Consider the following 17,360-nt stretch of genomic DNA (forward strand, 5'->3'; position numbering starts at 1 on the left):
AGTTTGACGATCAACTTTTTTGGTGATCTTCTCTTAAGCATTCAAAAGTTTTTTTGTCGTAAAATATGTTTTCTTGCTTTTTGTGAACGGCCTTTCCGAATGCTAAAATAAATATATCGTGCATATGATTACAATTTAAAAGCTTTTATTCTGAATGGTTGGGTTTGTTTCGTTCTTTGTTTTTCCCCCTGTTTGAAACAATTAACAAATTTTTACAATCATTCATGGCTACATATGTTTTCAAAAGTTTTTCATTCTTAATTCATTTCCTTTGAGTTCATGTATAATTCAATGGTTTGCTAAAATTCATTCTTCTCTCATTCATTGGGTTTTGGCCCAAGTGCTCTGTTTCAATTGCAGCACCAAGTCCAGCCAACTTCTATTCTTCGGTAGATCGACATCAGCTGATAAATCAAAGGTTGTCCACAACTTTATCTGAAAGCTGCTTGACATGTTGGGGTAAGGAAATGCTATTTATTATGGCCTATACGGATAAGCTATGGTGGTATAGGAGCGTGTCGTATGGTGTCAATATGGCTAGAGAGAGTGGATAAAGTGTTAGATTGCTACAGGGTGAGGTGGGGTTGCAGGGAAGGGAAGTGCGGGAAGGCATGGGGAGGTGTAAGATGTCAAACAATGTAGGTAAGGGAGGGAGAGGCACTGTAGTGGGTAGTTTTCTAAATCTAAACTCAATGTTGTATAATCTTGTAAAGTGAAACGTATAGTGACTAATTTTGTAAAAGAAAACCCAAAAGGGAGTAATCTTGTAATCTTCCTTCTTTTTTTACTAGAGTGTCCTTGCGCACGAGGCTCCTGCTATTGCAGGGTTTGGGAGGGGCAAATGTACACAGCCTTACCCGTTGCTAAATTTATTACATTATTAACTATATGTATATTATATTATCTTGTATAATTGTATATTACATGTCTATATGTATGACATCGGGTCGGGCGCAGTCTTATGCCTCAACCCAACCCTACCTCGGGCATTAAAATCTCAACACTGGTTCAGCTCGAGTGCTTAAAAGCTTAGTCATGCTTTGTCAGGCTCACCAGGCCAAACTTGTACCCCCTATATTTGTGTATTGGATAAGATAATAATAGACAGAGAGGTAGAGAGGCGGTATTGGACAAGAAAATAAGAGAATTTTTATTTGTAGGTGAGTATGGGGTGGGATTGTTATCATATAGGTTCCACATGTTGGTGGGGTGGGGGATAAGGAAGGTAAAGTTGAACTTTCTCACTCTAACGTTGTTTGATTCGTCATGGGAGAAAAGAAGAGAGGGAGGGGGGAGACCAAGGCTGGCCAGAGAGATGATGGAGAGGAGAGACAGAAGTGATATGAGGGGGAGAGAAGAAAGATAATCAATTATTTCGCTACCAGAGGATATGAATAATGGCACTTGTCCTTTTCTCTCCAAGGTTAGGGCTACAACTTCTCAACTTTTCTAAAAACCTTTTGGAATTTTGATATGATCTTTGCATTTACGCCCTTGCTCTTCGGTTAATGGAATTGTGGAATCTTAGCCACTAATCATGCTTGGGCCTTTGCTAAATTGGAGGAATCTCTTGTTTGTAAAGTCATAGGAGCCTCTTTCCGAGAAAATACAATTAACCGAGAGGAAACCCTAACTTGCAGAGGTTTCCTGACTCCCATCCCATAGAACTAAATACATGGATTTTACCTTGTTTTTTCGGCATATAGTACAACTCTCCCACCCCCTACCAAAACCCTATAGACATATGTGCTCCTGATAAATAGAGATGGTATTGGACGAGAGTATTTTTTTTTTTTTTTTTTTTTGGTAAGAGACAAGAGAGTATTAGATAAGAGAGTATAGAGAGTACTTTGATCCAATTAAGAAGTATACAAAATCGTACAACTTTCCCACCTTACAAAACCCTGCAAACAAATGAGCAATAATAGATAGAGAGAGTATTGGACAAGAGAGTATTAGTAAGATAATATTGAGTGTATTTTGATCCAATGGAAAAGTATAAGAAACAGTAAGTACATACTTTTATACAAGGGTTCATATGTTTGTAACAAAAAATGTTACAAACAGAAATTGTAACCGCACTTCCCCCTCCCATACAATGACATGGCATTGTAAATGGAGGGTACAATGATGTGATTTCACAACATTGTTCAATCTTCATTCTTCTTTCTGTTCTGACCACTTCTCTTCCTTTTGATTCCATCGCAAACACGGTGGCTTGGTTGACAATGATAATGGTAGTGAGGGTGACGTAGAACATATACATCACAATCTAATGTCTGCAAGCTATTCTTCTTTGAAAACTCGAAGTTAGGTTGGACAACCTACTACCAACGTCCATAGTGGTGGCGACCTCCTCTTCTCACCAGGGGCAGTTGAAGGGAACCTCTCCCTATATCATATTAGGATACTATCATAAATTTTTTTTCTGGACAAAGTTTTCCGCCACCTATAGTAAGGGTGTCAATTGGGTACGGAACTGGGTATTTGGTTCAGATCCAGTTCGGTTCCAAACAGTGGCAATGGGATCCAGTTCTGGACCAAGTCCTGGAACGGTTCTAGAATTGAATACTCTATCAGTTCCTAGACCGTTCCAGTTCGGATCTGGTTACAATCCGATTCTTGTATTCGGTTCTTATCTGGTTATGACATCCGATTACTATATCTAATTTAAGTTCGGTTATGCCATTCGGTTCTCATTCGGTCCTGTTATTCACGAGACAAATCAATGTTTGCTTCTCCATAAAAAACTTGTAAGAAATCACTCAATTGACACCCTTAGTCTGCGACAGATCATTTGTTAGTAGTTTGCTTACCCCAAGGAAGATGAAGCGGTAAAGACTAAAGAGAAAGAAGTGAGAATTGAAGGGTTAAGTTAACCATGTAACTGTCAATTAAAGTCTTTTAAACCTAATAAAATATTAGGGTTTTATATTAATTTTGAAGGTGGGTATTCGGTCTAGATCCAGATAGATCCGCAGGATAGGTGGGTAGATCCAGATATAATCCAAACCGAATTATAAAGACATTTTCAGATCCAGGACTTAACCATATTAAATTCGGTCTGGATCCGGATTTGGTATTTGGTTACTGGTTACTCATTGACACCCTTAACCTATAGCGAATGGGTCACCCACCATCCTAGGGGGTTTTTTTTATTTAAGTGTAATCACACAAACCACACATCAATCCCAAAAGGTTAACCACCCCTCCTAGGATTTTAGTATGTTCCAAAATACCCTTTCGTATCCATTCCCACTAAATCCCACCTTCTCATGCCCCTCGATGAATGGGATACCATAGGGGCATGAGAAGAGGGAAACTCCTGTCCCTTTTTTTTGGCTAAATATAAAGGGGCAGGCTCCCATTCTCGTTCGTGAACGTATAAGAATGGGTTCCAACCATCCACTATGCGTAGGTCCCACCATGTAGATGCCATCTAGATGGTTAGAACCCATTCTCGTACGCGAATGTGAACACCCAACTCATATATAAAAGGGATTGAGTCCCACCATGTCCAGCTACATAGCATTAGGGCTGCAACAGGGTCCGGTTGGGCCGGGCCTTTTAAAACCCTAGCCCAACCCTAAATCCCCTTAGTTGGGCCCAGGCCCGATCCAGCTCTGACTCAGGGCCAGAATAATCCAACCCTGATCCGCCCTCAGGCTGACCCTAATTGGCCCTAGCCATGGGGGGGGGGAATAGAGATGAATGGGCTGGCCAAGCTGGGAAAGGGAGATGTATGGGCTGGCCAAACTGGGAAAGGGAGATGAATGGGCTGGTTAGGTTGGAAAAGGAAGATGCATGGGCTTGCACAAGAACAAAAAAAAAAAATAGAAGACAGGGTTGGGTTGGGCTGGGCTTAGCCCGAGGTCTCAACCTTGACCCGACTCGTCCTTGACTCAAGGCTTGAAATTCCTGACCTTGACCCGCACTCAGGGCCAAGGCATCTCAACCTAGGCCCTGTTCGAGCTCAGGGTGGGCCCGAGTGGGTTGGGGTCAAACAAGGCCAAACTTGCACCCCTATAACATGCACCAGCGCCTCCCATGTCCCAATCTCCTCCCACAATAGGGGTAGATATGTCTTTTTAGTGGAGGCAGGAGAGAGATATGTACATAGGGAGGTGCTACCGCAGCAGCCTGGCAACGTTATTTTCCCTACTTAATCGGACCAGAGATTGAAGAAGTGGTAACTGGTGTAGACTCCAGGCCACGAAAATGGTATAAAACTCTTCGTAAGTGTCGGAACTACCCCTCAAAATGTGATTTCGATCCCTCGAATTGCTCTTCGTTTCTCAGCCCTCTGCCCTCACTATAAGAATTGAAACTAGGGTTTTTTCAAACCCTCTACAAAGTTTGCGAATTGTTGCAGCAGCTGCTATCTTTTTCTCGCGCCAGAGCTCAGGTACGTTGCAGATCTCCTCTTTACGCGTCTTCTCTGCCGCTCTCGTTCCTCCTTTTCTACGATGCTCATTAACTTGAATCAAGTCAAAAGTGGAAATTGTAGATCGATTTTCATATCATCATTCCTTGCAAAACTCTTTGGCCTTGTCGGTAACGACGGAGATTGTCTTGTTAAGATCGGCCTCAACGAGGGGAAGGACGTCACCGACGCCGGCCCGGGAAAGCGGAGGACAGAGGCCAGGGATCTTGACGTGGACGAGGATGAGCTTGAAGGGGGCTCTCCTCGCTGGCTGGGGTGAGCAGATGGCCCACTGTTCATTCCAGCGATTAAAAGCTCTCATTGCTATCGTTCATGGTCCACCTCGAATCGCTTGGGCATGCCCTCGACCTCGACTCAGCCATCCCCTCTATCGCTCTCAAACTCGCTATTTCTGTCTTTAATTCTCTGTACTGGGCCGTTCCCTCTGTTCTCTATGTTAATTTGTTCTTCTAGGGTTTCATTTTCGGAGATCTCTTCCTTATTCACTTACTTTTTATTAATTATTACCTTAAATTGTTAGTGGTGGTTTTTACTGATCTGCAATCTGATCGGATTTAATTGGCGCTTTGTCACTTCGGGTTTAAGATGAAGATGGATTTCAACTCCCTGTGTGCTTGACAAACGCCATTGCTGCCACTTGAGTGTCTTATTTCACCTCTTTTCTTAGACAAAACTTTAATATTTCACCTAGGTAAACACCTTTTTAATTCATCAGGGTTATTGTCCAATGGGGTTCAACACGTGGGTCATTTGGGGGACAGATCTGAGTTTCTTGTTCAATTTGGTTGGTTTTGAGTTTAAGTTGGGTGAATTTAGTGAGAGATCCGGACTGGAATTTTGGATACTTCTTCCAAGTTAGCCACTTTATGGTTGTTGTTTTGGTCACCATTGGATTTATCAATGAAAGGGTGTTCTTTTAAAGTTTTTGGGTAGGCCACTTATGGGTTTGACCTTATTTTTGGGCTATTTATTCTATAAACAGTTACTGCGGCCATTGAAATGTCTATTGAATGATATAGAGCCACGCTTGATTCAAATTACTTATTCTGTGAACAGTGACTGTTGCCGTTAAAATTTCTATTGAATTGATATAGAAGCTTGCTCAATTCAATGGGTAATAAATTAATGAACTTTTAAGTTTTTATGTTTCTGGGCCTGAAGACTAAGCTTCAAATGGTGGATTTGGTAGTTGTGTGATTTGTGCACAACATATGGTTATTTCTGGTGCAAAGTAGTTCTGTAACTGATTTTTTAAAATTTTTTGTATGTGGGTTCTATAACTGTGCTCTCTCTCAAACAAGTGTTCAAGAGGTTCAGTTCAGGCATTTGGGGTGCTCTTTTCTATGTGGAAATTTGCATCAAATATATTGTTGTTCACCGAGTCTTCTGAAGATGGGAATGTTGCTTGAATTTTATGTCTTTTGATGACTAAGGAATGGGTTTAAAGAGGCAAAAGCATCAATTAGAACGATCAATCCTCTTCCTGTCCTCGCTAGCAACAAGAAATGTTAAAGTTAAGCAATGATTTTGTACTGAGGAATCACCTTGTTATTTTTCCAAAACGTGGAAGGCATGGGTGATGTAAGACTTGTGGAGCTACTAAGTTGGATGAGCTTGTATATGATAATCAAGAAATTGTGGATGAGAGTTTTTCAATACAGGGTTTCTAAGGACTGGAGAGCTTGTTGCATCTGGTAGCTAATTAAAGTTTGGTTGGCATTGGTATCTTATGTGTTCCACTTTAGCGTGTGTTTGACTTGTTTTGTCTGTTAACCTTAACCTCAGCTACAATATGAATTTGTCCTTGAAGAGCAGTGAGACGGTGATCTCTGTTTCATTGTTTTAGCCGAAGTATGCTAAGGTAGTGCAACCATGTTCAACATATGCTATGGTAGTGTAACCTTGTTCAACCCATGGCAAGGGCTACATGCATCCAATCATATGCTGTCTCTTTGTAATCAATGAAAAATATTTATTCCTCATGCATAGTTTGAGTGGTGTCAATACCAGGCCTGAACTGACAGGCCCGGGCAAATCTGACCGGGAAAGCCCGAAACTGACCCACTTGTTAAACGTACCGAGCTCAAGCTCATACTGAATACTGTTCGCTCGTTCTTGGTGTGGAGGTCCAGCCCGATGGTCGCCCTACTGGGACCGACCGATTGAGCTCCCGACTCAGTCCGACATGTTTAAGATCGTTTAGAGTCCGTGCTTGATTAGGTCCGATTGAGCCCAACCAATGAAACCCAGTGATACATCCATAACCCATGCCTATATTTTCATGGTATTGATATATTATGGGTCTTTATTTTATTGATTTATTATACCAGGTTAACAATATTTTTTAGAATAATTACGGTTGGTGGTCTCAATTTTTTTCCCCCTTTATTAGTGTCTATAGGCAGCTGGGGTCAGCTAGAGCCAGCCCTCTCTGTCTGGCCATGAAATGTCAAAAATAGGGGCTGCTAGTGTCTACCAGGGCCAACCCAGCACTTCCCTGCCCCAATCAGGGTCAATTAGGTTTGGGCTGGGCCTGTACTGAGATATCTCAGCCCAATCTTGAGCTGGGCCGGGCCTGGGCTGAGTTAAGGGTACCTATGTTTCACCAGGGTTTTAAAATCCCTGCGCACCGGGGGCCCTGTTGCAACCCTATTGCAGATGCTGTTTTGTTCATTTACTGTTTGACTTGACTTAATGTTTGAGCACCATTTAGCTATATGTGTTTGGTTCTGTTCTAGGTGGAGGGGCTAACCGTTTTCTATGCATAGATGGAAGAAATCTTGATAATTTAACTGATTAGGATATCCAGCCACCTTGTCTTTTATGTTGGAATTTTGTCTTTGTAATCTATGTATATCATTTTTTAATTGCGTGAGCCTCCTAGACATGGTGTTTGTTTAAGATCGTTACATGTTTGTCGTTGAGATTTTCAGTTCATGCTTTGATGTAACAGTAACAAAAGATGAAATTATTAGGATGGTACATGTTTGCCCTAGTGACTCCTAGTTAATACTTCGACATAACTGTAGAGCATAGTTGGAACTCTTGAGGTTTTTTTTCTTGCATTTTTTACTCGATTTAGGAGGAGTGTGTGCTTGGGGTTCAGTATCTCAATTCTCATCTGTCATCCTATTCATCTTTCTTTGTGCATTGCCAATTGCTAGTGTAACAAGGCTGTAGCACATGCACCCATGTGTCTTTGAATTGATCTTTTCTTTTAATTATCCACGTGTTTTATTGAATGTATTCCAATTAGTAGTGGACTAGTGGGGAACTATAACATAGGCTTATATAATGCTAGTGAAAGCCTAGTATAAAAGATATTTCATATAGTAGGCTACACCAACAGTTGATTCCTTACCCTACAGCAGAAATCATGCTGATCCTCTCTTCTAATGGGTTGCTTTATTGGTTAGGATCTGGAGACTCATAGAAGATATTTGCAAATTAAAAGAGGGACGTTTGTTTGTGTGTCAGTTCTTGCTAGTCAATCTTCTTTGTTTATCATTGTAACCTTCTCATTACACTAACCATATCATTAGAATTTGTATTATTTGTGTTAAATATATAGATAAAGTTGTTAAATTTCCATTCCTTGCCTCTTTTGAAAGTTGTCCCTGGTGTTCTAATACTATATTTTAGTGTTTTCTATTTTTTTTTGGGTTTGTTTTAATATGGAGGTGAGGTCCTTAATATTTAAAAACTCCAGACCTCTAGTCAATGAATTTTAATCCAGAAATCCCTTTCAAATATGTTGGTCTATAGACTAATTTTTTGAACCTTATTTTACAGTCATGGCGGGAGTGGCACCAGAAGGATCGCAATTTGATGCTCGTCAATATGATACGAAGATGAATGAATTGTATGTTCTGCAATTTTTGTACATATTGTCTAGCTTGTTTTTAGTTTGTGCTGATTGTGTCATTTATGATATTCTCTGTGCTTGTTGAAGTGTGATATTTTTTATATTTTTTTCACCATAGACTGACTTTGTAGTGTATTATTGATGTTTGGTTTTTGAATTTGGTCCCAGGCTTGGATCTGATGGGCAGGAATTCTTTACTTCATATGATGAGGTATATGACAGTTTTGATGCTATGGGCTTGCAAGAGAATCTTCTCAGGGGCATCTATGCATACGGTATATCTAACAATGCTCCCATTTTCTATGCTTCTATTCATATATTATTTATCACTCATAACATTTAACCTTGTATTATCTTTAAAGTCAATACCATCATTTGTTATGCACCATTCTGGGTACTATTGTAGCTTTTACTGAAAATTCATTTTTGGGGGCTTCTCTATTTCAGACACTGCAACTATTCCACTAGCATCCATAATTTACACAGCAGGTGTCCATGTCAGATGCTGAAGCATACCATTGTCCGTTTTTCCTAGTTCTAGTCCAGCCAATGGTTGGACTCTCTCTCGCCTGTGCTTGATCAGGCTTTTATTTATTTCTTGGTTTTCTGGGGTTTTGGTGCATTTATTTCAGCAGTTTTTTTCCTCCGTTTTTTGGTCTCCTTTTTTGGGTGGTCCTAACATTCTAATTTGGTGTGATCTTACTTCCTTTTTGTGGCTGTAATTTGCAATGAACCTCAATTGTGGTGGTAGATGAATTTTTGATTTGCTTCTTGATACTTTTTTTAGGTTTTGAGAAGCCATCTGCTATTCAGCAAAGGGGGATTGTGCCATTCTGCAAAGGTCTTGATGTTATTCAACAGGCACAGTCCGGAACAGGGAAAACAGCGACTTTCTGCTCTGGAATTCTGCAGCAGCTTGACTATGGTTTAGTGGAGTGCCAGGCTTTGGTACTGGCTCCCACCAGGGAACTTGCTCAACAAATTGAGAAGGTCATGCGTGCACTTGGGGACTATCTTGGTGTGAAAGTTCACGCTTGTGTGGGTGGAACCAGTGTCCGTGAGGATCAGCGCATTCTATCAAGTGGAGTACATGTTGTGGTTGGCACTCCGGGTCGGGTCTTTGACATGTTGCGTAGGCAGTCTCTTCGCCCTGATTATATTAAGATGTTTGTTTTGGATGAGGCTGATGAAATGCTTTCAAGAGGTTTCAAGGATCAGGTTAGTTCTGTTATCTGTGAACTCGATTTGATGGTTAAATTCGCCCTTTTTTTTAAAAAAAAAATTCTAATGTGTTCAATCTGTTGTTAGCACTTCTATTGTTATGGCTTATATATTTATTATCCATAGTTGTTACATCAATTTTAATATGTATTGATTAGCTTATGAGGGAAGTTGGTTTCATCATTGCAATGTTTTGGAAGAACTTTTAGTGCTGTAGCCCATTTGCTTAGTAAATTTGTCTTTCGAAGTTGGTATGCTCCCCTGATTTACATTATCTTGGAATGCTTAGAACTTATCTGCTTCAGTTAGCTCCTGTTAGCACCCAGTGTTAGTCTTGGGATCGTTGCTGACACAGATCAATATAATGAAGTGAGGGTAATGATAATAGATGCCAAGTTCAAATATGCTGAAGGCGATTAATATTTTGCAATGATATTTATGGTAAAAGAAAAAACTTGTTGTAGTTTGGACAAATGGAAGTAGAGTAGACATGTCGAGTTTTGGATTAGGAAGTCTTCTTGTCAATAGATGGTGACTTCCATTTCGGATTGTGTTGAGGGACAGAAGTTCAATTAAGATGATTGTAAACTAATCCTCTTGATTTGTTATTTCTAATGATACTCGGACACTGGAGAGCTGCAACACAGGATCAGGTGCAGCATCCCCTTGTTAAAATTGTTGTCGGATTATGTTGAGAGACAGGAGTTCAATTTAAGGACTGAATTCTGTCTTGGAGTTAGTTGTAGTGAATTGTAGTTGCGGTGTTAATTGTTGGAACTAATTGATCATCAACTGGAAAAGGTGGTTCTTCACAGTATGTAGTGTAACTATGGGTTTCCGGTCATATCAGTGTGCATGATATACACAATCTTTCCCTTGTGTATATTCAACCTTGTCCCTTTTTTTGTATATAAAGAAGGTTTTGTATCAATCCCTCTTTCATGCAACCAAAATTTGTGGAGGCAAAGGATATGGCTTTCCGGTTCAGCCCTTTCCTATGTCGTCCATCACTGGGGAGAGGCCATGGTGATCCTCTGTGGCCATTAAAAGATCTTGTGGTATCAGTGTATAAGTTCTTTGCTACCCTACAAGGTGTTGGTTTTGATCTGTTTGGGTGTCAGGCAGATTAGCATTTTAATTCTGAGGTTGTGTGTGAGTGGAATGTGAGGTTGAGTGTGATTCGATTGTGAGGAGATCATAGAAGATGGCACAGGAAGTGTGGTATTTCCCCCTGTTCCCATTCTTCTCGTTTTCCTAGTAATTGGTTTGCTCTTCTTATCTTCTTCACAATTCGACTCTTCTACAGTCCACTTTGTTTTTTCCCCCCTTCTGTAATAGATCGCTGAATGCCTTTTCAGGTTTTTGTAGTTTATGTTTGATGTGGAAAAGCAGTTCTTTTTGAAATTTTGGATTGCTCTCTTTGCCCCTTTGTTTCCTTTCTTTGCAACAATTATCACAGCTGCACCCCCAAAATAATTTTATTTTCAATGCCACCAGATTTTGTGAGGGAGTTTGGGGGGGGGGGTTGCAACTGCCTCTTTTGTATGGTTTTGGCTGGCTTTTATTTCTTCCTTTTCACTTCATCTAAAAGTTAATCTACTTAGCTTTATTGATTGTTCCGTTTCAGGAAGTGTTGTTTACCAATTAGATAATCTGGCACATTTCTTGATTCCTAGTATGATCTGTAAGTTCTGTTGAGAAAGTATGAACTCTTTCTGAGCAATTATGATATGGGCTGTGGAATGATTGCAACATTATAAGTTCTTATATTTTGTATTATTCTTTTACTATATTAGTAAAATAATGGTTATCATTGGTCATCTCCCTGTGGTTTTTCATTTTGCCCTTCTATCTCCCCCCCCCCACTTCGTACGCAATTAACAGTAGTGAGTATATTATTTTTACTGCTATTAGTATCATTTGTCGTTTATGTTTGTTGATGATGATGATGATCTTTTATGAATGTTCTCTAATTTTTTATTGCAAGACATTCAGTTCGTTCGTTAGCTGCCATATTCATATTTGTCTACTTTATACTGGTACTCTCTGGGTTACAGATGGTTTTCTAATTATCGCTTTTTCATGTTGTCAGATATATGATATTTTCCAGCTATTGCCATCAAAGGTTCAGGTCGGAGTTTTTTCTGCCACAATGCCTCCTGAAGCCCTTGAGATCACAAGGAAGTTCATGAACAAGCCTGTGAGGATCTTGGTTAAGCGTGATGAGCTTACCCTTGAGGGTATCAAGCAGTTCCATGTCAACGTAGAAAAGGAGGACTGGAAGCTTGAGACTCTGTGTGATCTTTATGAGACATTGGCCATCACGCAGAGTGTCATCTTTGTCAACACTCGACGTAAGGTCGACTGGTTGACAGACAAGATGCGGAGTCGTGACCATACAGTATCTGCCACTCATGGAGATATGGACCAGAACACCAGAGACATCATCATGCGTGAATTCCGATCTGGTTCATCTCGGGTGCTCATTACCACAGATCTCCTTGCTCGTGGTATTGATGTCCAGCAGGTCTCTCTTGTCATAAACTATGACCTTCCCACACAGCCAGAAAACTACCTTCACCGTATTGGACGTAGTGGACGGTTTGGTAGGAAAGGTGTTGCTATCAACTTTGTGACGCGGGATGATGAGAGGATGCTGTTCGACATCCAGAAGTTCTACAATGTGGTCATTGAGGAACTGCCTTCAAATGTTGCAGATCTTCTGTGATTTTACTTTTTCTTTGTTTCTCTTTTCCTTCGAAAGTTTCTTTCTATTTCTTGAGAACTATTTAATATGTTTGTAGTGGGTCTAGATCCTTGATTAGTGTAATTGAACTTTGTCTGACTGAGTGATATGGTTCCTTCATATTTGCACTGGTGGAATCCATCATTGTGCATCTTGGGTGTTTGGGTCGCATTTATTTCAGATTTTGTCTCAGGCTGGGTTTTTGTAATTTACGAGTCATCCGAAGGGGATTAGCTCCGATTTGGTTCACTTTTTGTTTTGTTTTCTTTATTTTTCACAGATTTTGATGAGAGGGGATACTATGTAAAATCAAGTGATTTTAATTATTTTGCAAACTCGACGCAACTTAAATGTGTCTTGTAGGATTTTATCTATGCTCGTTATTTTAAATTTGATCATTCTTTTAATTTGGTTGATGATGAGGTTTGAGGCTTCCCTATAATTTTTTCAGCCTTAAGGTTTATGGAGGTAGTGTTTTTTTTCTTCCCCTAGTTATTTTAAGTGTTGAGCAACTTGGTATCACTTTGTTCTAGAAATCGGAGAATGAAACTAACCGGTTTGTTTCTTGAAATTTCAGTTTATCGATACCATAGATTAACCATCTTGATTTTTGTGTGATATGGAAGAGACTTTGTTTTGTGATACCATTGCACAGTTTTTTTATTTTTATTTTTATTTTTATAAGAGATCTTAAAAATAGTTTTTTTGAAAATAACACAACACCATCATGATTTATTAAATCGAAAAATTCCAGCAATGTGTTCGGAGTACAACAAGGATAGAAGTTGGGGGAGGACTAACCATCAAACATTTGAAAGAAACAAATTTGAAGCTCGCTCAACAGAATAATGAGCTTCAGTATTGAGCTTTCGGGGAATGTAACGGAAAAGAACTGAAGAAAACTGATTGACGAATGATATCTTTAAAATATTTGGATTGAGCTCAGATGCTTCTTTTGTTAAAAACAGCAGGAAGGTTGTGGTCCAGAACTTGTAACCCCGACTGTAAGGATGTTAAAGTTTAGTGTAAGGATTTTTAGGTGAAATCGAAATTGAATTGTTTAATAAATGGTTTCACATGTTAAAATGGAAATCATTTTTAAACGGTTTTATAAGGTTTTTATTTTTTTGTACTCAAATGGTTATTTTCCATTACATCTTTTATTTTTTTATTTTTTTGTTAATTTTTTTTTGGATCAAATGAAAGTATAAATTGAATTCTTATAATTTCTCTTTAAATAACTATTTATTTATATAATTATATATTTATTAATTATTTATTATTACCATTAATGCTTAATTATTATTATTACTGAGTATAAATATTTGTTTCGATTTAAATAATTCAATTAGATTTAAACTTATTAACAACATGATATTATTTTTTTTACAACAAAATCGAACCATTTATTAAATAATTCAACGGTTTTGATGTAATCGATTTCCATTTGATTTTGACACCCTTAAGCCAAATCATTATCTTTTTGGTTTTTTAAGAAGGGAATCATTATCCAAGAGCATTGAAGGGTCAATCATGGGCATCTAAGCCCTAAAATATTTTTCGAGGGAATAAAAGCAGCGGTTAGAAGGGGGTGATAGGTCACTTTCTACATTTTATCATTCGATGCTCGAATCCTTTGTGACAACAGTCATTTGGGAGTTGCACCTGCGGAATGGAAGAAATTCAAAATTGCAATATTTCCAATTGTTTTGAAGAAATATAAAACTGTGATGTTAAATTTATTTTTCAATTAGATTTTTTGGGGGACGCAACATGGGTCATCCTCTCTTCTCCTCTTTCTGAAAAGACTTTTTTGTTCTCCTGTGTTCAGTTCTATGATTGGGGCATGTCCCTAGCTTACCAAAAGCTGACAGTAAAGGTGTCAATCGGGCGGTTCGCTTTTTTTTCTCTTCGATTTCAGTGTTATTTTATGGAAACCGAGCATAAACCGTGAAGGATTTTTTAGTTTCAGCTCGGTTTTGGGTTGGGTGGGGCCGGTTCAGTTTGAAAATTGAGTATGCTTTGGTTTTTGGTACGGAATAGGTAGAATTACTAAGGTTTGAGGGTCAGGTTCAGATTTCATTCGATTTGGGTTTGAGCCTATCAGTCGGGTTAATCGGTGGCCTGTTGCTTTAACCTAAACTGAGTCAGAACCAAATGGTACCCTTAATCATAAACTAAGCCCATCCCAATAAAGGCTCGATCTGGTTTGGATCGGGCTTAGTTGGGATAGGTCGGTTTGACCGGTTCATTTAATGGTTTGACACCCTAGCTGGCGGTATATCCACACCTCTCCCTTAACACATAGTTGGGTATTCCAAATATAATTTTTTTATGGTTCTTCTGACGTTTTTTGTAATTTTAGCTACTGCCTCCACGAACTTTAAGTTGAATTGTTCTAATGAGATGTTTTTCTGATCTTCTATCACATGGAATAATTCATGTACTAGCAAGTGGCAAATAGTGAAGTGTTATAACTCAATGGGCATAATTACAGGAACGAAAATCCATTTTTTTTAAGTATCCTAGTATCGTTAGGTTTCTTAGGTGTAATTACCTCAAAAAATTGTATGTTGTGTTCCTAAATGCATTTAATCATTTGATTTTCTCTCATTTTTTTTTGTAAGAGATCGTTGTTTGGTCATGTAGCCTTTGCAACAGCGTGGAACCAAAGAGTTGGTGCACATGGGTATCAACACGGATGAAAATTTCGATTTCAAGAGGGGTTAAGCGGTAAATTTGCGTGTTCTTGTGTATGGGCACAAGAGCCACGAGATAGAAAAGAAAAATAAGACAACAATAAGAAAAGGGAAAAAGAACGCTAACTAGTCGCGCAACGCAGCGTGTACCTACACCCATATACAACCGCAAGTGAAATGATCTGCGCACCCCTGATCCTTTCCGCCTTACCAGGGGGTGCACCGGTCATTTCACACGCAATTGTCTGGACTGAAGTACACACCGTGCTGCGTGATTAGCGTTCTTTATCCCATAAGAAAAATATATCCAAGTCTACCTTTCCTTTCACCTGAGAATTTCATTCCATAATAGCTAGTTTGAATATTTACAGATTTAAACATGACTAAAGTTTTAAAAATTTTTTTTTTTTTTTGAAAAGAAACAAAACATACTATTACATGATGCTAGTGGTGAATTGTCCCAATGCCTAGACAGAAGGTACGGTCAGTTACATGGATCCTTGCCCAATGTCTAGGCCTGCCCTTAACACATCTTATGTGTATTAACATTGAACCCCAACTCGACCAAGATCGATAAGAGGAAAAGTTAGATCGAAATCGAACTTTAACTTAATGGTTTGATTTTTATTTTACCTAAAATTAGATCGAATTAGGTTCATACGATAAAAACTGGTCCGAACCGTTAGCTGGCTGGCACAAGTCTAAGCCACTCCCCTTTCCAAAAGGACACAAAAGCATCTTCCCTTGTTATTGGCTTCAGTGCTCCTTTAAAATAGGGAAATTTACACATACCATTCCTGAGGTTTGACGAAAGGATATTTTTACCCCCCAGGTTTGGAAAATTCTGCGTACCCCATGAGATTTGTAAATGATAACAAATAAGTCCATTCCGTTAATTCATGATTAACGGTGTTAAAAATATGAGATGAAATGACAAAATTGCCCATGCAAAGAAAAAAAAAAACCTGCAACTCATCTTCCCCAAATCGATTGGGGAAGATGAAGATGAGTTGCAGGTATCCTAAAAATCTTTCAAAATCCTTTCACGATCCTTGCTATTTTTTTTTTTTTTGGAACTTTTATATTAAAGAGGTTGCAACAACAGAACAAGAAATTCTGCCTCCATCAACCAATCCTCTTCTTCCTGGTGGAAGCGAAGGTGCTTCCCTTCCGGAGTGGGCAAACCCTTCAAACGCAGGACTCCAGGTGAAATAGAGGAAACACAGACCTCCTCTGCTCCTTCAATCTCGTCATCCTCGTTGTACACGAACCGGGTATGCTTACCCTTGAACTCAGGCAGCATTCTCTTCTCCTGAACGGTCATCTTGCTCAGTCCTGCAACTCATCTTTCCCAAAATCGACTGGGGAAGATGAGTTCCAGGTATGGGAAATCAATTTACACCTAACCAGCCCTAAATCAAAGGGAATATTCACACCCCACCGGAATCTAACTACAGTCCATTTGGTCACCGGCAAAACCGTCTTCGCCATCACTGCAACCCCAGACAAAAACCCATCTGGGCGGCCATGAAATTCACTCAAGTCTCTCCAAGCAAATCCAATGATATGAGTTCCACCATTCTCCTTAGAATTATCGTTGGCGTTGATAGATGTAGAACTAGATGCAGAGAGGGTTTTTTTCTTGAGAGAAAAATCGCCGACTTGAGGCTTGATTTGGAGGGGGAAAGTAGGGTTAGGAATCAACTTATTCATCGAATCTGCTGCTCCAAATTCCAAAGTAAGGCCAAAGAGGAAGACTTTGCGACATCAGGGAATAACTACTCTCACCTCCACCTCTGAAAGCCCTCAACAATGGCGCACAAGGTCAGCCTGTTCTCTCTCTCTGTTTTCTTTCTTTCTTTTTATTTCATCTTCTTCTTTCTTTGGAAGCTAGCGTTTTAGGCCCCCACCGCAACCTACTTGGGCAGTAGACCTGCAGTGCCTTCTAATTCACAATTTCTTTCAAATCAAATCCTGCGGATCTCTTTCTATCTCCGGCTCTGTTCATTTATTTATTTAAGTTTTTTCAATCAGATCCATTTACTCTCTCTGATTTTTTTATCTTGTCATTGAACAGAATTTGGGAAACAGGCTCTTCATGAATTGGAGATAAGATTGCGTATATTATGATCCAGGTTGTCGTTCGGTGATGGGGTAATCGATTTGGATCAATCCAGCAGTCCTAGGCGACAACAAATCTGGAACTTATGATGTTCCCTACCTGCATGCAGATAGTTGCAGGTTTTATTTTTTGGTTTCTTACAAGGGCAATTCCGTCAGTTTATTTTAAATTTTTAACAGTATTAGTCATGAACTGACGGAATAAACTTATTTGTTACCGTCTACAAACCTTAGGGGGTACATTGAATTTTTCAAAACTGGGGG

The 17,360-nt window shown here is 39.3% G+C and overlaps 1 protein-coding gene across 1 annotated transcript; it reads left to right on the forward strand.

Annotated features, from left to right (window-relative positions):
- Positions 1-4,281: 4,281 nt before the first annotated feature.
- Positions 4,282-12,525, forward strand: LOC122656092 (eukaryotic initiation factor 4A-14). Its single transcript, XM_043850529.1, has 5 exons — positions 4,282-4,405; positions 8,237-8,306; positions 8,478-8,584; positions 9,097-9,527; positions 11,623-12,525. Exons 2-5 carry the CDS (start codon positions 8,239-8,241, stop codon positions 12,256-12,258), a joined length of 1,242 nt encoding a protein of 413 aa, XP_043706464.1. The 5' UTR covers positions 4,282-4,405; positions 8,237-8,238; the 3' UTR covers positions 12,259-12,525.
- The last annotated feature ends 4,835 nt before the right edge of the window (positions 12,526-17,360 follow it).

This window comes from Telopea speciosissima, chromosome 3, assembly GCF_018873765.1.
Source record: "Telopea speciosissima isolate NSW1024214 ecotype Mountain lineage chromosome 3, Tspe_v1, whole genome shotgun sequence".
Classification (NCBI taxonomy): Eukaryota; Viridiplantae; Streptophyta; class Magnoliopsida; order Proteales; family Proteaceae; genus Telopea; species Telopea speciosissima.